Raw genomic sequence first — 24,253 nt, 5'->3', positions numbered from 1 at the left:
GTGACCGGGGACCTCGCTCGGTCTCTGCCACGTCACGCTCGCCGCGGCCGCCCCGGCTCCAACGCGGACACGATCACGTCACGCTCGCCACATCCCCCGGCCGCGGCACCGCCCTCCGCCACACGGCCCCGGCGAGGAGACGACTACGGCTCCCGGCATGCGCTGCGCCGCTCTGCGACCCGCGCTCATTTGCCTCCGCCGCGGGGCACGCCGGGAGATGTAGGCGGGCGCGCACACCCGCCCCGCGCAGCTTCCGGGTCGCGCGGGGCACGCCGGGTGCGGACGGGCCCCGCCCTGGCCGCGGGGACAGGTGGCAGCCCCGGTAACGCTCCGCTCCCGACCCCCGGGCGGGCGGAGGGACGGCAACAGCTCCCGCTCCCAGCACGCAGGGAGAGACTGGTGAAACCAATCCTCCAAATGCAACCCAATAGCAACAAGGACATTTAATTAAAAGACCTCAAAACACCCCCCTAAAAACCTCTAAAAACCAAATAGAAACAAACCAACAAAAGGCAGCACTGTAATGTATATTATTAATACTATTACTAGTTTGTTTAATATTTATATTATCAATTATATATATATATTCACTACTGCAGAAATTATTAGGCAGGCCGGTCACAGCAGGGCCATGTTCTCACCCCGCAGCACAGCTCTCGCTTTATGGGCAGGGAGCACCAGACACAGCGACGGCAAGAGCAGAGTAAAACTCAACCAAGCTAGGGCCAACGTTCTATTAACGGAAGGTAGTTACTTATCCTCTAATTAACAATGCTTTTCTTAAGTATCTTTATCACAATAGTCCTGAAACAGATCCTAACATCTGGCTACTAAGCCAGACAAGTGAGGCTGTTCTATTCATAGAATCATAAAAGGGTTTGGGCGTTGGAAGGGTTGGATGATGTCATTCTACCCCCCTGCCATGGACAAGGACCTGCCACTGGACTAGGTACTCGATAACCTGTCCAACCCCACCTTTAACACTGCCAGGGATGGGGCATCCACACCTCTTCTTAGGTATCATGTTGAAAACCTTATTCTAATTCTAAATTATGTTCTTCTGAACTCAAAACCTGGTGTAAATGAAGACTGAAAGTTGTATTTTTATAAAAAAAATAAATCATACCTTAAATCTAGTTAGTGCCTAAGATGTTAATATGATCCTGATCAACCATGAAAACTATCAGGAAGTGGTAACCTAAGGAGCCCAGTTCAAGAATTCCAATATTTACTTTTCTTCTGTTCACAGCATTCAGTATTTATACTTCTTTTTTTTTGGACTAGAAAAGTTAAGCTTCCCTGTGCTTGAGGATAGTTACTTTCCAGATCTCTAAGCTGGCCTATTCTGAGTGTATCTGCATTGTTAATAGATACCTTTCACTGTTTCAGTTCTTTGAGTACAATCTAACAAACACTTGTTTTAGAATCCAGGCCCTGCCATTTGCTTTGCTGAGGACCTTGCAGCTCTGTCATAATCCAACCATAATGCATAATCAAACTACAACAGCAGTCCATCACATTTCTGGTCAGCTCAGGGGTACAGTTTCATCAAGCTGCAGTCTTTGCAAGCTGAACAGCTTTGCTTACACAGGAGAGGGGAAAAACCAAGCAAACCAAACACATCCATCATCTAAGTCACATAACTTCCAAAACAAAGAAAAATAAAAATCAAACTCTTTATTTTTGTTTAAAAAAATACATATTTGCAGTCATGTGCTAGTTATCATAGCTGTTACCAGTTTACATGTTTCCAAGAAACGACAATGCTCCATGTTAAATAGTTAAGATAATTTAGGGTATGAATGGCCACTTAATTTCTGGATTAAAAATGCTTTTCATCAGGGTGTGCAAAAAAAAAATTTGCAAGTTAGCAATTAATGCTGAAGTGGTATAGTTTCAGTAATGTAATAGATACATTAAACTTTTGGTCATGAGTAATTGTATACAAAACATAACAGTATTAAAATACATTATTTTCATAAAAATACTGTTGTGACACTTTATATCTAAATAAGACATTTTTAGAAAGATGGTATGAAATATTTGTTATACAAAAGCATATTCTTATAGCAGGATTATGTCATAAGATTTTAAAAAATTCTATCCAAGCAATTAAAAGCAGAGTGGTTTTTTTTTAATAACTTGATCCACTTGACATATAAAAGTATATGCTGTGTGTACACTATAGCATTATATTTACTCTACTTGAAACTGGTCAAAGTACAACACTGCATGTGGAACAGCTGAGTTCTTATATACCACTGAAACTTGTTCAAGAAGATAAAACACCCCATTCTTGTTGCTTAATATGCAAGAGGAAATTAGTTTTTATGCATGTCTGCTGTATGCACATACTGAGAATAATTTCATGCTACAATCTTTTTTTTGCCAGTCTGACCTGTCCAGAGGCTTTTTTCAGCTAAAGCCAACATTTTCTCCCTCCAGCCTCATCACCTCCTCAAACACTTGACTGGGTAAGCCAAAAATAAAGTTAAAAATGCTAACAGGAGCTGACTGATATGATCTCCAACTAAAACAGATTGTGTATCGGCTAACTGCCGAAATCACTGATTTTATAATCCCTATTAGAACACCACAGTGTTTATTTCCTGTGATGAACACTGCATGCTTACATTGATACAAGTGATCCAGTTGAAATCCTGGATATCAGCAGTTTAAAACCACAAATTAGTATATAATTAGTTTAAGGCGTGTAAGAGCACCCTGATAACTGACATTGGGTGGAAGAGACTTCTCTTCAGGAAAGTTTTGTCAGCTGCCTTCTCTTCTTCAAAGAGGCTAAATCAGTATCATTTTGGAAAGATGGTAAGAAGGAGAAATAGAAGAAGTTAAGAATGGATCTGATCATTTCTGTTGTTCCAGAAACAGTTTTAAAAGCTGTGATTTACCAGGAAAATACCTCAAATGTAAGGCATTCTGACCAAATCACCAATACATCAGCTGGACTTAGCACTAGCTAAAAACTAAAAGTAAAAAACAAAGAAAAAGAATCAGATACTACATCAACAGGACAGTACAGGATCAATATTGCCTACCCCTGAGTAGGACTGGTATAGCAGCACCAATTGGAAAACATTCTGCAATGCCAGCACTGCACTGTAGTCCTATACCGTGGCACAGTTTCATATGCTCACAGATTATTCTTTAAGAGCACTTATTTCAAAAAGTATTAGACACAAAAATCCCTTTAGTTGCATTGGTATTGAAGTGGAAAAAACAGTGAAAATGATATAGTGTGCTATACTATTAGTACAGTCCATCTGTAGTGTTAATGTACTGGTTTAGAGCTGTGATCCAAACTTGGTAAGCCACTGTCTTCTGTGAGACTACTTGCCTTTTGGTTTTCAGCACCAAAAAAGCCCAGTAGAAATCATGTTGTGCCAGTTTTGAGCAAGATGTCCTGTAAGTCATCTGGCAGTGCCAATATAATATCATTGATGTGTGTCTGCAGCTTTTTCAGTGTGTCAGTTTTCACAGGAAGATGTTCTCTGTCAGCCTGCAACTGCAAAAGTACCAGAAAACATGATTTGTACTAAAAATGCAATTTACCTTAAGAAATATCAGTCATGTATTCGAAAATCTGGAAAATGAATTCATTTGCTGACTGAGTAGGAATTTTGACAACAGCAGGTTTCCTCAGCAACCATACAACGGTGGGAACAACACTGATTTGGACTTTCAGAAATAACAACAAAATTTGGTTTTCTTCTTCCCTGGGGATTCAGATCAGTCAAAGAGTTCAAACTAATTTAAAAAACCCGCAGCAATACAATGCTTCCAGCACAGCCAGATGATATTAGGAAGTCAAAAAACTTTTCAGGCACGGCTGAAATGGACTGTTTTTGTTTTTAAAGCCTGAATGAATGATTGACTCTTTAAACTACCGAGGTCATGCTTTTATGCAGCTAAGTCATGTTCAGTTCAGTTACTTACCAGTTTATTTTTCAACTTTAAGACAAGATCCACCGTTTCTACCTCAGTATGCTTCTGACTCCAGAAAACCAAATTCTAAAAAAAAAAAAAAAAAAAAAAAAAAAAAAAAAAAAAAAAAAAAAGGCACTGAATTATTTATGGTTACATATGAAATTTTCAAAAGAGGTCTTAATCTATACCTAATTTTGAGAATACTATTTTCCTTATTCCTATGCCATTTGCTAACCTCATTTTACTCATGCACTCTTTACTGTAAACTGCAAAATCTGCTTTATTTGCATGTTTGCCTAGAAATTCACATAACAGCAAACTTGCACACAAACACAATACAAATAAATTAAAGGGGGAAAAAATCTTGCCAAACAGGCTTAGTTTGAGAAAGAGATCTACAATGCCAAATGGCAGTGAATGATTACCAAAACAGAACTGCCAGCACAATGCACGACTAAAGTAGTTCAGGGCAGTGCTTGCTGTTTCTAGGGCGCTAAAGGAGATCACAGTTGATAACTAGTAAGATACAATCAAGTGAATTTTCTTATGGAAGTTCTGCTCCCTTACCCCCTTACAACTCACCTGTGAAAGACATTTGATCATGTACAAAGAAACATTTCTTTTGTGGATCAAAAGAAAAAACAAAGGAGCAGAATCGGTAATAAATTTGTAACACATCTCCTTTTAAGTTAATGTCAAATACAGTTGGATAGAGTCTAAGTTGTATAACTGACCTGCAAATTATTTGGTCTGCTCTATTTCAACAATCTGTTTGGATTTGCTACATTTGTACTGTTTGGGAATTGACAAGGTAAGTGATAAAAACAAATGGCTTTTGAGAAATAACTAGAGCAATTTTGTTTGTTTTAAAGCTATGGTGTTGCCTTACTTCATTTTTGTTCTTCCTATTACCTCTCTGGCTTCTTCTCTTCATCTTCTACTCTTGCAATTCCCTTCTCTATCAGTTGTTCCAACTCAAATTGTATTGATACCCACTTTGGCTTCTTATTTAAGAAATGGCTCTTACAACATCAGAACAGTTATGTGGCATTTTGTTATATATAAACAGACTTCACTTCTAAGCTTTCCATTACTGTGGATCAGTTGTAGGCTTATTTACTAAATGTATCTAATTAGCTTTCAATTAGAATGTCAAATTTGCTGAATCTTTACCTTTGAAGCCACAAACTATAATCATATCTGAAAATATGTTGTCAAGAATGCCAACAATGGAAGCTGAATAGAATAACATTGTCAAGTAAGAGGAAACAGCTTTTCTTGGGGGCTGGGCATGTGCACTTTATTTTAAAATACACAACAAAACAAAGTACTAAAGGTGGGTTTTACAAACGATGACAATTGTTATGACAAGTGAACTGTATTTCATATTGTTCTCTTGCTGTGTTAGTTCTAGCTTGTGCGTGTTTAAAAAGTCATGTTTTGCTAGGTCAGGATTCACCAAACTGTCAATTTTGTGCACGACCTATGAAAACAGGAGGAAAACCGACTTGTGGGAGAATGTATTTTTATTACAAGATTATAAATATAATTGTAAGCATACATTTTTCTAACCTCATTACAGAGTGCTTCTAAATGAAGGGCCTCTAACTTCTGTGTCATTTCTTTCTGCCGGCTCCTAAACCAACCATCAAAGTTTGGTGATTTCAAAAAATGCCTGGTAAAACACCAAAGAAAAATACATTTTATATTTTCAGTACAATTTGGTAGCAGTGTTTTCTACATCATATGTAATTATATTTGAGATTGAGTAAGATATTAGAACCCTTTCTCTATATATTTTCAAAAAGATGTAATATTCTCAAGTGGAGATTAAGTAAGACAAGGATTGAGAAAAGAATGTAAAGAACATGTGTCTAAAACACAAAAAAGATTAGGGAATTTTAGGGAAAAAGAAATCAAGGCTCAGTTTGAAATAGCCTAATTTTTGTCTTTGATTGGAAGGAGGAATCAAACTAGCACCAGAAATAAAACTGATGTAAAGAAATCTTTAACGTTAGCAGAGAAAGAGATTTAAGCAAGTAAAGTATGCTTAGCTCTATCAATTTCTATTAAAGCATACATTCTAAAAGAAAATCTTATCCAAATAAATTCTGACTTTAAGTTTCCTGAGGAAAAAACATCATTAATATTACTGATCTCTTAATTTGTATAACTTTTTATGCTGATGAAAGAAATTACCTGTAAAGTCCTATCCAATCTCCCTTTAAACCTGAGGTGAGCTGTGGTCCTGCTTTTTCCAGTGTCTTCATGAAGTCATCCTGGCTAAACTGCCTTAGCTGTGGTGGACTCTACAGAAAGAACAAAAAAAATGAGCAGACCTTAATTTCTCTAATTACCAATTTCCAGCTCATTCAAATTATACTTCCTTACCTTCCAGGGTGATATGCATTTCTGCAAAGGCATTAGGCTTGCCACATAACGTTCCTGGGGAAAGGAAAAGGAAAGGTTGTTTGCATAACCAGTATTAAAGATAGGCAGTCCACATGTGTGTTTACTTATTGCTTGTGACCACAGCATTTTCTCTTCCCAGTGTTAGTACAGGGTGGGGTTGTGCGTATTTACCACATGAGAAGACAAGAAGGAGCTTGTCTTATACAGACTCTATTTCTCAACCCCAGCACTTTAAGCCAGTAAAGTTCAAGAAGGACACGAGGCAGAGAAGGGGAGGAAGCAAATGCATGCACAGCCTATCTATATCCTGAACTTAAGCCACTGGCAAACAAGCTCTCTTTTCTTTGGAAACAGTCCACAGGGACCTTCGTATCATGGGTGATTCCAAACAGTCCCCACTGTATCAAGTCTTTGGAAGAGATTTCTTGAGTCCCTTACTGAAATATGAGTTAGAACTAACCCACAGAAGACTGTCTGAGCTGTGGCCATCTCTGCTTAGCAAGGCTTGGCACACAGAGCCCCAAGGTGTCCAAGGCACAGGGAGTGGGACCATGCTAAGTGTCAGGTGTGACGGTGGGAGGCAGCTGTGCCTCACCAGATGGGCCCAGTGCTGGACCCAGGCTTGATTCCAGGGGTACACTGGAGAGCTACTGGACTTAGGGTAACTCCAGAAAAACTACTCCTCATTACTTATGTAAAAACCCCATTAGTCTAAGAACTCACTAATGGAATAATGAAACTTTCCGTCAATTCCAAGAAATACCGCCGAAGTATCACACTCTGTGCTTCTGTAGGACGTTTCTGTTGTACTCCCTTAAAAAACCCAAAACAACAAAACACAGTCAGTCTGTTACTCCAAAGTATGTAGGTAGTTGTGGTGAGTTTACTTTTTATGAATATTTATTATGCATCTGTATTCATTTGCCACATGCCCACACACAGCACTTCCTACCCTGAATCAGGGAAGGAAAGCAATAGCTTTTGTACAGATATTTGTCTTTGCAATTACTGGTTTTTTAATTTTCATGTAAAGAAACTAAAGGAAGGAAACATTTCTATAAAGAAGTGTTTGCAAATCAGATCTGGAAGATCTGATCTTAAGATCTGGAAGCTGTGATTCTTACACACCTCGTGTGAGACTTTTAGACCAAAGAGACCAGGAGCGGGGGTCGCAGAGGATGGAAAACCTCAACAAATTAACAGATAAAATACCTTTAATTAAATTAATAATAATTCATAATAATTTAAATTATTAAGCAAACTTATTGAGGTCCACCATTCATATGGTTACAGAAGCTGCTAACAAGGCAGCAGCCCTTCTACAATGAGGGTGTATATACATCTATTTTGTTATGAACTGGGGCATAGGAACCAGAATCCAGTTTCATTTTGATTACACCAAGTGCAGCCTGATATGAAACCACTGTACAACAGTACACAAAATATACAAATCAGCTGCCATTAAGAAGTGACCTACACCATTACCTTTTGCAACTGCTTAATGATTTCTTCATCTTTGTTCAAGTATGGCTTGTAAGAGGTATAAACACCTAAAGAAAAAAAGCAGCATATAGCCAAAGGAGAAACGAGGTATGCCTTTTAAAATGAAAACACTGTCAATTTAACTCTGAAGTTATTACCAGGTTTGGAGTCCAAAGTTTTTAGGTTCTTCAGTTTTTTCACTTTCACCTGCTTTGGAACTTCACCTGCCAAAACACATAAAGCCACCTTACTTTAAGACTATCTAACATTTTAAGAAACATTAGAAACATTGACAAGAATCCAAATATATACCCAGACACACCCAGAAAACATATGGATAACAGCAAATAGGCTTTTCACTTCATATAAGCATTCCTTGTTGAAAAGAAGAAAAAAAAATACCTGAAAACCAACAAAAACCTAAACAAGCAAAAAGTGACCTCTAAAAACCCCACAAACAAAACCAGCCAAAAGATAACCTTTTGAATCTAAGCAGCCAAGTAACATACAGATATATAGGAGAAAATAACTATTTTCTTAATTTCCTATTTTTATTCTATTTTCCTTTGCTCTCCTTAGTATAAATGCTTTCAGGAACAAGTCTTTGGTACCTTGACATAACTAAAAATTGTATAGAAGAAAATAAAACAGTAGCCATGGATTCAGCATTGTAAGAAAATTAAAGTCTCCTTTCTTATAGACCATACTAAGGGCTTTTGTTGTGTTTTCCCAATTTATCCTGCTCCAATCAGAAGACCCTAAACCCTGTTCACAGTCTTGCAACCTTAGCAGAACCTTCCTTCTAATTCTCTTTGGATCCTCAGTAACAGTTAAATTGCTCTTGGAACTGCAGAGTGGGGGAAAACGAAGGAAAAAAACCTAAAAAATAATAAGAACCCCTTCTTTGTCCCTAAAGAAATAAAACAAATTTTTACAGACAGGTCAGACAGATACATCTCTACAGCTTCCTAAGCATCTCCCATAGCTACAGCAAAACTAGAATTTCATACTTGAAACTGTACATCAGATTTGAAGGCCACTTGTTTATATGGCTTTTCAGCGTTTAATTAAGATTCTACTTTCCAAACATTAACTACACAGCAGCAAAATAACTCTTCCCCATACTACCACCCTAAGCCCCCACAAGTATTCTGACCATAGACAGACAGGGTGTTTTAAAGTAAAGCAAAACCTTGCCTAATGATATTGAACACAGTACATACTCCTTAATTAATTCACTCTACTCAGAAGTTACAATTAACTTCTACAAAAATTAATTTTATGGTGTTTTATCTTAATTGCATGTTTATGCATTCCCACTGTCAGAACAGCTTAGTGAATCTGTAGCAGCAAACAGCTACATTCAGGAATTTCAATACAATAATTAGAGTGGTGGCAACTGACACGTTATCCAAACATTATACGAAAATTCCACTCAATCGTGTAAGGAAATCATCCAGACTGAACAATTAGTAATTACAAGAATATTGCCAGATTAGAAATAAATTATCAAAATACTGTCAACAACTTTTTAGATTACTGTAACATTCAAACGGAGCTTTCACATGGGTCTTATATTCTGTGCTGGCTATGACTGATTTATTGCATGCTACTCACATTAAAATTAACATCAGTAATATATTATGTCTCATTTTAATACCTTATTGGTAGAGATACAAAATCAGGACTCTCTGAGAGGTAGAACATTATTACTAATGAGTATTACTACCTTTTGCAATTAAGGTATTAGATCTAAAAAGACAAGACAGAGCAGTCAAGATTCCCATTTCACTTTACAGATTTACATCCATGAAAATTTAGTTAGCATTAAACTAAATGGAACATAATTACATATGTTTGTAAATAAATAAGCACACAGTTAGATCCCTTTGCACAGGATTGTAAAAAGTACTTTTATTTTACCTGGAAGTTTGATATCTCCAATTCGGATAATGTGAGGCCAGTGCTGAAGTGTTTTAGCAAAAAAGGGATTTGTCACTCCCAGAATGACTGATGGCCTAGAAAAGTAATGACAATGTTTGAAATATGACATCAAGCGCTTCTGCCTTAACAAATAGGAAATGTCAACTTAAATTCTTAACTTGAAATTATCTTCCTTTGTTATTTAAGAGTTACATTTCAAATTGCACATAAGAGCACAAATGTTTATCCAAGTGTCAGTGTTTTAGAAAATAAGGCAGAGGCATCTTAAAGCACAAACAACAGTGAAGAATAAAAATGAAATAATCTGCTTAGACTTGGCTAAATTCTGCCCACCTGCAACGGTGAGAACAGCACAGTATCTGTTATTGATGTTTTGTGATGTGTTGGTTTTTTATTTTGTTTTTTTTATAAGCAGGAATCTGACCCATATTTGAAAGACATATTGCTACTTTTCAAGGTTTGATTATAACAAGCTCTCAGTACTTGAATGTGCATGTCATTAAGAAAATGAGACACTTAATATCCCACTTGCTTTAAGCAACAGTTTATCAAGTGATGCAGCACAAGCACATTAAGAGCACTGTGCCCCAGCTCACACTCTGCCAGATTTTTCTGTCTGCTTTGTGCTTGGCATCTGGATTGGGGAGTGCACAGAGGCACACAGGGAACAAGAGGCAGTAAGAGCACAGTGCTGCTGCTACAGCATAGACCTGCAAAATTTGGGATTTATAGCAATGATATGATGAGATATGAACATGTTTTTCAGTATAGTGGTTGCCATCCATTTTACAGTCAAATGCCAGCTATGGTATACAGCATTAAGTCTCACTGAAACTGCTATCTTAAAAATAGGTTATTATCATTTTGTTAGACTGGTCTTAAAAAAAACAAAACTTAACATCTTCTGTATACTACCCATAAGTTTCCCCGCTCCCCTCTTACTAAGATAATAAAATACAGAGAATCTGCATCATTTGGATTCTTCAGCTTCTTAGAGCCATGTTTTTAAAAATCTATTTCCCATCTTTCCAACTTTTTGTTTTCCCTAAGAAAGTGAGGGCAATTTCAGCTCTATTTCAAATATAATCCATGTAGTGACCAATCTTTCTATTTTGCTACAGACGAGCGGACGGAATTTTGAAACATGGGTTACTAAAGTTTAACCAAATTCTTCCTGGAATTATTTTTAGAAACGAAATTATATACTGCATAACCATTCCCATGGAACACAATCTAAAACATATTGCTTATGTTTATGTGCTCCTCCGCTCTATCTCTGGCAATACAGCCAACAAAAGGAAAACTACAGTAAAAAAAACAACAAAGCAAACAAAAAATCCAAATCAACAACCTCTGGCTGTTCAGACATGAGAGCAAACTGATCTATTAAAAGATCAGTGAATCTAACATATGCACTCCATACCCAAATCAAGCTAAATTTAAATAATATACATTAAGAAATATTGGAGGTGTATGGTCATAAAATATGAGTAGGATTTAAAAATAATAACGGGGAAAAAATGTGTCCTTAGAGCAGTTTCAAACATCACTGGTTTTGGACATTCACACTCTTCATAAAATAAGCTTAATTTCTGACTTATTTACATTAATAATCTAATAAATTTAGTGAAGAGATAGTTGATTTTTAAATTATCCCAACTAGGACACCAATTGACTTAGCCTTACAAAACAGCTGTATGGATGCTTAATTCTACAAGTCACTTTGTTTAGCAGTTAATTAAAAATTAAATCAATTACAGCAGAATTTCCCAAGGAGCTACTCTGAAGCTGATGTTGCACAGACAAACCCTTATAGAAAAGCAAGAACTTTTCTTGGTTTCACACTTGCCATTTGACTTATTCTGTAGTTTAATTACGGCATTGTTTTGTAACTTCTTTGTCCTATCTAATTGGAATGAAAACTTAAATCAGCTAATTACTGCACTCTGCAAGATAAATCTTACAACTCTAATGATAGAAATCCAGAATAGTTAAACAATATTTTAATACAAATTTATGGTTATGAGTAGCATTGAGCAACATCTTCTCCAGAGAGTTTGTTTTACTTACGGGGCTTGTGTGCGAGTTGTGTATTCTTTGAATTCACTGTCGTGGATGGTGAAGTATGGCCTGAAGTCACTGCAGTACTTCAGTGGTGAAATACAGCTGCAAGGTACAAGAAGGATGAGCTTGGTTTATGTATTCAGTGCAAACTTTCATGAAAGACACTGTTGCCTGGAAAGGCTGACCTAGGCAGAGACTAGGCAGATCAAAAGGGATAAAATAGGCATTTATTGAAAGGACACACTTTGGCCAGTGCAAGAACCCAGCTGGGGCTACACCCAAATCAAATCCAAGATGGATCCTGGTCACGAGTGTTTACTCTTTTCTAAGGTTTGGTTCATCTACATATTGGGGTCAATTATCCACCCACAGCCCCAGGCTATGAAGTCTCAGGACCCTGGCTTGCCCCCTTTCCCTTGCCATTGTTTGTGCTTTCTGGGTACCAGTTGTCCTTGATTCTCTAGCTAGAAAGGGATTGTTTTGTCTAACTACCTTGTGAAGAGAACTTACTAACACCTAATATGAAGTTTCAGAATTACACACTAAGCAGCAGAGATTCTGAAAAATAGCAAAGCTAAAACCCAACACATCAATGCAAGCAATCTAAAATTTGTAATTCTTTGTCACACTCGGATCAAATGAATGTCCACTCAGCTGGAATCTTACACTGACTCCCTTAGTCCTAATTAGAAGGCTATACTACATTTACCTAACAAGGGCCAACACAGTTTCTGAAGACTCTGCTGGTGATGGTGCCATCACAACAAGTGGTTCTCCCAGCAGCACCAGCTCCCAAAGCATCTGAATGTGAAAGAACACCGGACAGAAACACCTAAAACCAGATTGAGGTATTTTAATACATTTGACATCATAAAATACATATTTCTTCCAGTTAATAAAGGCATAAAAAAGAAGTTTGAGTATTTAAATAGTAATTTGAAACACAGTACATATTCTTGTAAAATGGAACATTTAATGAACTTGCTTATTTATTGCAGTTTCAGCCTGTATATTGTCCAAACTGTGTTTTAGCAAACTTTACAGAAAAAGACTATTCAAACAAACACTGATAAATGTTAGTTTACAAGCCATGAGACATGCTAAGGAACTGTCATAAATCAAAAAAAATGTGGGAGTTGACAACTGATCAGTCCAAACTCCTACCTGAAAAGATCTACTTCATGAACAGTCGGTAAAGCCATGGAGATCTGAGCATCTGCCTAAAAGACATCGCAATGCTTGGTTTTTAGTCATCAGAACACCTAGGTATTAAATGAAATGGTTTCCCTTAAATGCTTACAGACAGTAGACAGTATATAGTCTAATTATTTATGTACTGCTGCAGTATATAGCACATTAGCTCCACAATTATCTCTGTGTTCTACAAGCAAGACATCTCCCAAGACACACCCCCCCCCCCACTTACAGACATGTGGCTTTCAGTCCAGAAAATATGTAAAGTACTGAAGTGTTTTGAACAACTGCACATGAAGACAGACAGATTACTTTTATAAACATCTTCTGTGGCTAAAGACTTTTAATTCTGGATTCATCCTCAAGAAAACCCAAACTATCCAAATATTAAAAGGACGTTCAGGTTAGTAATTCTGTCAGTCAACTCTCTTCTTCCAGGACCTGGATATCTCTCCCTGCTCAGGGCAACTGGGTTAGAAAAGCTTATGAATAATCCAAATCTGGACTGCTCCATTCATAGTTTTAAAGATTGTGGATTTCATTATTATCATAGTACATGACGATTTGCTACCAATCTTTTCTAACAAGTTTAAAGAATGAAAGCAGAACTCTAGCTTTGCTGGGGCTATATACAATATCAGTATCTAATCACTACCTGGTGCATATTCTGTACTATCGGTGTTGTTCCAGGCTTGTCACGATATGTTGGAATCCGCAACTTGGAAAGAAAAAGAAAGATTTATTTTCCCTTGCATTGAATCTAGCAGACACTTAAAATGCTGACTTTAGAGACAATCTGTAATCCTTTGAGAGGATATACTGCAGCATAATGTTTATTTACTCTACAGAACTCCCACCTACAGAATTTCCAATTGCAAATTGAATAATAGAATATGAAAATAATACTTCAGTTTAAAAAGAGATTATCAGTAAAGTAAAAACTGTTACTGTAATTTCAATTAAAATACCTCTAAATGTTGAAAAGAATGATCTGAAATAAGGTCTTCGAGGTTTAAGATGGTACAGAATTACTTTTAGAAAAGATTCTCTCCTAAAACATCAAGATGTTCTGGCAAGTGAGACAGAATCCAAATAGTCTGAACATAAGCATACTTCTCTGGCCTTGCAGTTTGCATCTCTAAGTCTTGAGTACTACAAATTTTATCATACTGGAAGCTGGTATGCACAAATGGATGTGATTCACACACAAAACACTTAAAACTGACCAAGCAGTGTAAAAAAACAGGGACAATATCACTGGGCAGTAATTATGGCTTTACTCAGCTTAGGCATGAAAATTCAGTTCTCATGGGTAAAAATTATTGATGAGATAAATGCAGGCAATACTCAAACAAGACATATCTGACACTCCTTATCACTCAGCACCCAGAATCATTTTATTGAATTTCTGCTTTTAGAACAGCTTCAGAAACTTCTTTCTCTCTCTGGTGATGCACATGTGTCTTTCCATAAACTTGAGAGTATCTGCTGAGAAGGTACTTCTGGCTGTAACCTCTGACTTCATCAAATCAATTTAATTGCATTTCATATGGATTATGAAATTAATACAACTCCTAGAGGCCCAGTTCTTAACCACTCTTTAAAATCTACAGTTCTTCCTTATGCACTAGATACAACTTCTTTAATAGCTTTCTTCAGGCATTTTTCACTGCCATTGAAAAAATAAACAGCACAAACAATTATTTCTGATGTATGAGACAAAAAAAATTTTTACTCATCAACTTTCAGGAATGAAAATGATTTTCATCAATATATTTAATTTGCTTGACTGGAATTTAACTCTCAGTATTCTCAAGTGCTATCTTAGGTTTGATTTGACAGATATAATTAGCACTAAAGTCTCCTAGAATGCAAATTCCAGAGGCATAATACAGACACTGCAACTAGCAGTTGTATTGAAACATCACTTTTTAGCAACAACTAAAATTACATATTAACCTAAGCACTATAAAAGATCCTCTCCGCCTCCCCTCAATCAAAGCACCTAATCAACATCTCCCAGACCTTCAGTCTCAGTGCTGTAAACATCTACTCCTGTTTGGAAGAATAAGGCAATGAAAGCAGTGAGGAACAGTACAGTAAAAGGTGGGGAAAACACCCTCAGAGAAGTGCAGGAGTCCCTACCTTCATTATAAGACCCATAATAGGCAACTGCAGAACTTTCCCTGGAACTGGTGGTGGCCAATGATCAATGTCACTACAAACTGAAAGAAAAATACGAGTTTCTGCAAGCTATAAACCATGACCACAGAGTCACCTTTGTGCACACTGCAACTTCTAATTAGTGCTAATAGTCCACAGCAGTTCTATTTGTCCCTAGATCACACCAATCAAGTTTTACAGCCTTTTGGACATTATGTATTATTCCATTAGAACAAGAAACATTTTCATTTCAAGAAAACAGTGTTCTCTGGTCTGCCACTTTTTGTAGCAATGAGACTTATAACTAGCTGAAGAAATGTTATCTGAGAAACCATGAAAGTACATACTAAAAAGTTGAAAAGAACACCTCCATTTATGTATATTGGCTACTGCAGAACCAATAAACAGCAGCACTTAAGGAAAAAGCTGGTTTGTAGCTTGGCTAGAAAGCTTTCCAGCATTTTCTTGTAAACCATTATGAATATAATACATAATTCTCAGTTTCTGCAGAGCTTATTTTACTCATAATATAACCTCTCAGTAAAACAAGTGATTGAAAATTGCAGTTCTTTCACGGTTTACACAAATTGTTGCTCAGGGAAAACACTGTAACATGAAAGTTGTATAGGGTAGGGACAGTACACAAAACAGAACTCTTCCAGGCAAAGAGCAAATAACTTTTCTATTTGTCCTTCTCCAGTTCTTTCAGCTCTGCAGTAAGGCTGAGGCACCTGTTACCAGTGCAGCTCTGTCACTTTTTCCATTTGGTCAAAAAACAAACAAATCACACACAAAAAAACCCCAAACCTCAAGCAAGATGGCATTTGTACAGTTACTTAGCAAAAGTTGTCAGACTGCCAAAAGGACTTGAGTGGTGAAGAGTGCAAACTAAGGATTGCCATCAGCTCCTTGTGCTCAACATCTGGTCCTGAAACACACACAGCCCTAGATGTGTTTCAGGAGGGACCTCAAACTCTCCCAGGGAAAGATCCAGAATTCAATTAGCTCTGTTCAATGATCTAGAAGTCAAGCCAGTCTGCTAAAATTTCAACCTTCTACCTTGCAAGAAGACAAAATCACAAACTAGAACACAACATTGTTGTTTATTTCTCCAGAATAAGTATGTGACAGTGTAAGAGTTCAACATTATAGGACCTCTACCTGCTTCCAGGAAAGCTTCACTTTTTTCAAAATATTCTGGTGCTATTTGCTTAAGCATGGTACGAAAGAGATGGACATAAGGCAGCTTGCTGATGAGGACCAGCGACTGGAATGAAGAGCAACAGAACAGATTTTCAAATCAACACCTTCCCTCAGTTCTACTGCACCTGTTACCCTCAGAAAACACCAAGTGGGACTTTTCTCACACATGCAAGCCAACCACACATCTGACTACAGGCAAACTACAAACAAACAACTCCCAAAACTTCCCAACTTTTTGTTTTCAAACACAGACACGAAAATATCTCTTCTGACAGCAGAGCTGGAACACAGCATAGCTGATGTAAATTAGACCAATTTACTATAAATTAACAACAACTTTAGTTAGAGAGCATGACAGTTTTCCTGTTACTCTGCAGTCACTGAAAAATAGTTAATTTCCAAATTAACAGCTTCCTAAAAGAACTGAAATTACCTTCTGGAAATAGCCTCTTTTTAATGATTTGTCTCGAACTTGTCTGAAATACACATAACCATAGTAATATGCTGAATCTTTCTGCAAAAGAAAGGAAAAAATTCAATATAACCACCTGTTACTGCCCTCCTTTTTGAAGCATTCAACATACAGTTTAAAAGCCTATTCCCCTGTGAGCTCCAAAGTTGATTAGATACAATAAACTAGAAGGATTACTGTGTTTATTAGCATTATCTTTTTTAGTAAGTACTTCAAAGAGAAAACATCAGCATGGGAAAACAGCTGTGCTTTCTGGCTTTACTATTTTTATATCTACATTCTCCTGACACACTGTGAAACCAAAACCAGAAATAATTTCTTGAGGAATAAATCAACTTTTATAATTCTGCAAAGTAGCACTGAAAATATTTTAGCAGTTAAAAATCTTAAAGCCCTGACTTGAAGAGATAAAACCTAGTCTTTCAATGTATTAGTTTTACAAAAGATTCTTGGAATATTAAGGAAGTAGGCTTTCACATTTCAAAGACAAGACATCAGCTTCATCCTTCCTGCAAACAGGAATTCAAGTATTTGCCATATGAACAGAACTAAATTGAGTTTGAGAATCAGGTTCCCAGAAGCCTCAGTATTCCCTGTGGACATGATGAGAACAGCTCTTGGCCACTATCTCTTTTAGGTAACTGCTCCATCTTCAAAAAGTGAAAGGTGCAAACTGAGACAGACCAAGTTGCTTGGAATTTTTAAAATTAAGTTATAAAGCACTTCATATTTCCACAGCAGTAATGGTTCTTACAATTTGATCTACAGGTTTCTTGTCAATAATAAAATAGATCTTGGTTTCAACTTAATTCCTTGTAGTCCAAAATCCATACTAATAAAACAAGAATAGCTAATGAAACAAATTATTATTATTGTAACATGCTACAACAAACACGAGTTTTGATTTTCAGGACATCCAGTTCAGAGATTTTTCTTTTCAAATGTTATATTTACAGGTGAAGACCCACAAATTAACCCAAAAGAAATTTAACTTCATTTTTTCTCATTTCCAACCTTTAAGTAAACAGGCAGATCTCTATCCAATTGGTCCAGAAAACAACACAATGAGACTTTCCTTCCAGGAGACCGTCGGAATCTAAAACAAAATTGTGTGTCCCCAAGACAACCTACATGGGGGAAGAGATAAACAACAAACAGACAGTATTCTGAGTCTGAGCCTTGCTTCACATGAGCCCTTGATTACAGTCAAAGAGCTATCAGAGTTTTGGTTCATTTATCTTGCATTGCTCTTGCAAACGTTTATATATTTACAATTTTATAAGTGAAAAATTTGGCATCTTTGGCAACAGTAAATATACCGTCTGCAACAAGGAAAAAAGTGACTGCCTAACAGTGACTGTCATGTTGTCAAACAGGTCAAATGGCTGTTCTCCTACTGGCATTACCCATTTCATTGGCATGCCTGTACTGTTTTGATCACCTTAGCTATGTTATTTCTCTGCTACATAGCTGCACCTTGCCTCTTTTTTTGACACCATACAGAAGTCACATTGTAGGAGTGCATTATGCTGATGTGTAACTCCACAGGCAGGTCTAGGATTCATCATTTTGAAAGCTGCGAAGCTAATTGCTGCAAACTGAGTGAAATTGAGTAGGACTTCCCAGTAATATCCCCAAGGAGCAGAGTTTTCCTTCATTTCTATCAAAATGAGTTTCTTAAAGAAAAATGTAACTAATTCTCCAGGGAACTGTTTCAGCAGACTTGAAAGTTCCATTTAATCTTCTCTTTCAATCACACACACTCTGTTGCTACAGCAAGCCCACACAGCCCAATCTCTCAGGCAGATGCACTGGCTGTGCAGAGTAACAGTGACATGCCCAGAGCAGCCAGGTATGAGTCTCAGAACCCCTCGAAGCTGCAGTGAAACCCTCAATTCACCAAGAAAAAACCAAAAGTAGCAACACATAGTGTGATGGGACCATTCAATTCAAACAGGTAACAAGTGCTCAGCAATATGGATGCAATTATAAGAAAAAACACAGCACATGCCAATAACACAGCACTAAATATTTGCTTCAACTTTCCAAAGCTCGTTCCCCTCATCCAAAGGAAAATAACCCTCATGAGCTACCATAAAAAACTACACACAGAAGACCTAAATTACCCTTAATCATTAATATGTTGAAATATCATCCAGAATATGATGACTTCTTATTTAACAAGCACTTCCAGAAAAGATGAGTAAATGTCTATTCTTTCTTCAACTACCCATGCAGAGAAGGTAATAGCATTATTTTAAAGATAACTGTACTGCAAAACTCAGCTTAAAACCACAAGTGTTGTGATCTAGTAGCAGATTAAATTAATTTTCTCCTCTAAATTCACAGCCACAACTACTGGAATAATATCTCTTTGTAGTAATAAGAGAAAAAAGTTGAATTAACCTTTTGAGCATGAAAACCTGGGATGGACTGACCTCAAATATAGCTGCAAGCTAATAACTTCCTTCACTGCTATATTACATAAAGCTTTTATTTTTATGCTAAAGCCTACGATGAAAAAATAAATCCTAACAGATAGGATTCACTTCCAGCCTTGTGAAAGGCAGGTTTTACACAGGTTATTCCCTCTACATCATCTGAAACTTAAGCCTACCAAGAATGATCAAGAACCAACAGTTCTTAATAGAGACATTATAAAAAGCAAAATAGTAGAATTTTTCCCTGCTGAAAGTAAAACCACCTCACATATATCTGTTCTGCCTGAAGCAACTATACTGCACTCTTATTTGAAAAAATACACCAAAAAAATTTAAGAAAACAACCTTTGTTCGTAACACATGATTTTGTACCTTCAAGACACCTTTTAAAGACTGAAGAGATTTATAACCATTAACGAGAGTAATTAGAAGATACAGTTAACTCATTTCAGTAACAGAAAGAAGCTGCACCTCTATTTACAGAACAGCAAGAACAGAAAAAAATACATTCATTTTAGTGACATTTAGACAAAGGAGAAAAACCAGTCAAAATACTTTGTAAAATTACATAAGAGAGATCTCATACACATTACAAGCACACATCTGCATCACACCCTATCCAAGCTGTCATACTGCAGAGCATCCAAAAGCAGAGTCAGTGCAGTTACAGGCACAATACTGGTCCTGCATGTTTTGACTTTTGTATAAAAATAAATGCGAAAAGAAGTGTCTGAACTTCTGCCATTTCTTTTTGCAGGTGGTCCAACCCATCAGCTACATGTCCCAATTTCTCTTTGGCAGCAGAAGAGCAGAAGTTTAGATTCAAGAATAATTTAACAAGCAGGACCACACACAGCTACAGGCACAGCAAAAATGGAGAAGACAGATGAAGTCTTCCCTTCACAACTGTTCTTTCTAAATGCTTATGAAATTAAAATAACAGTTTCACTGTTATGAATTTAGAAAATATACATTTAATCCTTTATGAGAAGAGGGTTCCATATACTTCCATTTGCTTTATTAAATCCTTCAAATTCCATGCCTACTTTCCTCTCTACAGTGACAATACTATTATTTTGTTTAAAGAGCAAGATTAAGATGTTCATTATTTACTTGCCAATTATTCTGAAACGTCTGCACAAATGTCATCTGGAAGGTCCTACACACTTACATAAACCAGAGAAGAATCCTCAGACCTTACTGCAATGCAGACAGTTGCAGTTTTATATTTAACCTTAGCCTGCAACATTTCTGTATTACAATAATAATTAAGATATATAAATACATATTTATCTAAAGCCCAGAATACATCCTGTCAAATTCTTTTTTAACACAGTTTAGTCCAACAACAGACAACTACAGAGTGAAGAAAGCACTTACCCGAATTAGAATCTGGAAAAGACAAATAGCAAATATTGGTTTTCTAAAGGGTAGGGAAAAGAAAAGAGAGCTGTTATATTTCCTGAGATATAATATATTTATATATTTCCTAAGCTTAAACCAAATCACATATAGCAACTATGACTTACCTCTTTATCTGTGAGTTTGGAATGTGGAGGATATATCACCTATAGGAAAAAAACAGGATTACTTTATTTGAAAATAAACTGGGTATAAGCAGTAAGTTTCCATCAAATATTTTAACAATACAACCCTCAAACACCTTCCAAGATTTAGGACATTTTCAGTTGTTATCTATTAAGTCTCAGTTCTTATGTTCATATGCTTTTAAGCTTTCTTGATCACCCATCTTTACAAGGTATTTTGGATGCCAGTTAGAGACCACACACATTCATTTAAAAAGGTATATTCAAAGTGTATATTCAGAGTACTTGAGATTTTTGGTGCAAAAGGTCTCAAAAGGAAAGGAAGATTACATCTATTAGGTTTAACTTGTACATGCAAAATGCAGTAGATGATAACATTTAAAGCAAACACACATTATTGTCTGAACTCTGTTGCAATCAAAAGTTAGGCTGGAGTAACCAAAATTCAACCACAAAACACAATCTATATTATACCAGCTCCTGGAGGATGAACACTAGTCCCTAATGACAACTGTGAAAGCTCAGGGAATAAACTCAAAGTCATGGCTTTTTGTACTTACAGAAAAAAAACAGATCATGTAGTAAGTTTTCACAATACAGAAATCAAAAACGATGCAACACAACATAAAATGCAGAAGCACCATTATTTCAAAAAAGAAAGGATGTAAGAAATCAGTGATTACGCAAGCAAGTGGCAGTAGAATAAACAGGAAAGAGGAGAAACCTCAGACATCTAAATTTCATCTAAAAAGGCCCTCAAAACAACCAGCTCCAAAACTCCTGAAATGGGTGGCTAACTTAAAAGTAGAGGAAATTTGACATAAATTCCGAGATTATGTTTCAAAGAAGGTTTCAGGGCTTCCAAAGATAGGACCTACTCAAAGAGCAGAAGTTCAATGCAGGAACAGTAGCTTCATGCAGAGTCCTCATCTTACCCTACAGCTAACATCCCATTATCTCATTTAATCTTGTTCTACTAAACGTAAGTAAATTTATCTCCTAAAAAGATAACACTATCCTACTCTACAGAAAACAACAAATATACCTGGCTGATCTCTGACTAAGCACCCTTCTGTCTTCCAGCCATAAAATCTCCAGTTCATTTTTCTCCCTCAGACTCCTATCAAATGATGTCCAGCTGTGTGAGACATTATTAGTGCAACTGAAGCTGAAAGCAGATACAAAGGGAACACCTGCATCCTGCATGCAGTAAAGCCATCGCTGCTTCTTTTCAACTCTTAATACTTTCCTGTGCTATCTTATGCTAAGCAGCTGTACAATAAATGTAACTCTTTCAGTAGCTGAATGATGATGAAATTATCCACATTTAGTCAAAAGATTGGCATGCACACTTGAATTCATACTCATTCTCCTCACTAGCAGGTGTTTCTTCCCAGAATTCCTATATAAACTGAAGCTCATTATTATTCCTGCAGCTACATACAGGAAAAAAAAACAAAACCAAACCCAGGCCTTAGTTCTGTAGACATTTTAAGTCTCATTTTATGGACCCAGTTAAATTAACGTGACTGTCAACTGAGGAGTCTGCAGCCAGTAGAGAGGCTGTGCTTCCCCCAGCCACAACAGCTGCCCAAGTCACAAGTCACAGGTTATACAGAAATGCTTGTCTTTGTTGTTAACACCACCCTGTAACATCAACGGAAGAGAACTCAGAAAATTAGCACAGTATGCTGGAGTTTTATCTCCATTTCTCTGTGGCCAACAGCTATGTGTTTTACACATTATAATAGCAGGATTGGTTGAATTTTAGGCCAGTCTGCCGTGCACTTATGCTGACATCCCTTTAAGCCAAGAGAAAGAAAAAGACACTTTCCCTGCAGACCAAGAGTTTGCTGCACAGTCACATGAGCAAGGTAAAACAGGATGTGAAACTGATCCGAATAGTAATTCTCTCAATTTCCCAGCACTGTGAAGTCCCCGTGCATTCCCTAAGCAGTGCCACAGCTGTCCCTGCACTCCCAGAGCAGTGCCACAGCTGTCCCTGCACTCCCAGAGCAGTGCCACAGCTGTCCCTGCCTGTTGCACACAGGGCACAGCTGGGAGCCGCAGCCGTAGCTGTGCCACTGCCACGGGCCGGCATCCAGCCTGTGCAGAAGGAAAACGCTTCAAACCCGTCGAGAACCTTTTCGCACACCTCAGCGACCTGGGGAACGCTGTGGAGATCACTCACACTCTCCTAACACTTTTTAAAACCCAGATGCCATAGAAATCAGTGCTATTCCTATGCAAAGAAAGCCGACGATGTACTTCATGCAAATCTCGGGACGCGATGCAAACCATTTAAAAGCGCCCATTGACAGCATAAACAGCACCATGAGAAGAGCTACCCCAAACCCACCAGCCTCACCCGGGACAGCCGAGCCGGTTCCCCAGGGCGCTGCCCCGCTCTGGGGCTCCGCACAACCACGTTTCCTCAAGCACGGCCGAGCTTCCCCCGCCTCTGTGCAACACCGGGGCCAGAGGAAGCGCCCGATTCCGGCAGGGCCCCGCCGCAGCCCGCAGGTCGAGCGGTGCCCCGCGCCCGCCGCCGCACGTACCTCCACGGCCTGGCCCAGCTCCAGGTCGAAGCCCACCACGCACACGCAGTGCAGCCAGGCTGAGAAGCGGTCCCAGGGCAGCAGCGACAGGCACTGGTCGGGACTCTCCGGCTCCGCAGGCTCCGCATCCTCCGCAGCCGCCTCAGCACCGCCCGGCCCCGGCTCCGGGCCCCGCTCCCGCCGCGACATGGCCCCGACCCCGGCCCCGCCGCGCGGAGTCAGGTGACTCGCGTCGCTCCGCCCGCTCCCCCCGGAGCCGCTCGGAGTGGGAGGGGCCAAACGGCCACCGAAGGGAGGCCAAACCATTCCTGCGGGGAGCGGGGGCGGTAGCGGCGGTATGGAGGGAGCGCCCCCCCGCGGGCCGTCGGGGAAGGGCTGCGGTGCGATCGGCCCGGTCCAGTCCGGTCCCTCCAGACGGGCACCGGGCGGGCGGAGCTGGGCGGGCCTGGAAAGCGGCTCCTCTGCTCTTCTACCGGGGCTGCAGACACCGCACCCGGCCCCGAGGAGCCCGCCCCAGCCGTGCTTAGCGGGGCGCTGGCGAGGGCAGCTCTGCAGGCACGGATCAATCAGCTTCCTTTTCCTCTTTGACAGGTCAGTGACAGCGCCTGCTGCGGGCCGACGCGGCCGCCGAGTAATTGCCAGGCGTGTCTCCATCGTGTCCTCTGCACCGCTGAGCACGGCACGGGAGAGACGGAAAAACCCCTCTGGCCGATGGCTGGACAGCTTCACCCTCACAGGAAACTGAGATAATAAAAAAAGCATCCAAATCTCTTAAACCCTCCTTTAGTGCCTTAGCCAAAGCCCAAGCTCTTTAATAATGTAAGAGCT

At 38.6% G+C, this 24,253-nt stretch overlaps 1 protein-coding gene across 3 annotated transcripts; it reads right to left on the bottom strand.

The window, feature by feature from the left end:
* Positions 1–1,662: 1,662 nt before the first annotated feature.
* DENND6A (DENN domain containing 6A) lies at positions 1,663–23,746 on the bottom strand. Of its 3 annotated transcripts, none has more exons than XM_014893063.2 (20): positions 23,426–23,746; positions 20,850–20,888; positions 20,701–20,743; positions 17,894–18,006; positions 16,841–16,921; positions 16,366–16,471; positions 15,187–15,266; positions 13,697–13,759; positions 13,012–13,067; positions 12,557–12,679; positions 11,854–11,949; positions 9,763–9,857; positions 7,998–8,063; positions 7,843–7,907; positions 7,081–7,170; positions 6,337–6,390; positions 6,145–6,254; positions 5,518–5,620; positions 3,955–4,029; positions 1,663–3,523 (listed from the first exon to the last, which is right to left on the bottom strand). In XM_014893063.2, the coding sequence occupies exons 1-20, from the start codon at positions 23,729–23,731 to the stop codon at positions 3,392–3,394; spliced, it is 1,896 nt and encodes a 631-aa protein (XP_014748549.2). In that variant the 5' UTR covers positions 23,732–23,746; the 3' UTR covers positions 1,663–3,391. The 3 variants fall into 3 exon arrangements, with proteins under 3 accessions (XP_014748549.2, XP_088027630.1, XP_088027631.1); XM_088171504.1 differs by having other exon boundaries at positions 3,384–3,523; positions 5,507–5,620; XM_088171505.1 differs by lacking the exon at positions 5,518–5,620 and having other exon boundaries at positions 3,384–3,523.
* Positions 23,747–24,253: the final 507 nt, after the last annotated feature.

Source organism: Sturnus vulgaris, chromosome 11 (assembly GCF_052056855.1).
Source record: "Sturnus vulgaris isolate bStuVul1 chromosome 11, bStuVul1.hap1, whole genome shotgun sequence".
Classification (NCBI taxonomy): domain Eukaryota; kingdom Metazoa; phylum Chordata; class Aves; order Passeriformes; family Sturnidae; genus Sturnus; species Sturnus vulgaris.
This window is presented reverse-complemented; position numbering and strand designations above follow the sequence as displayed.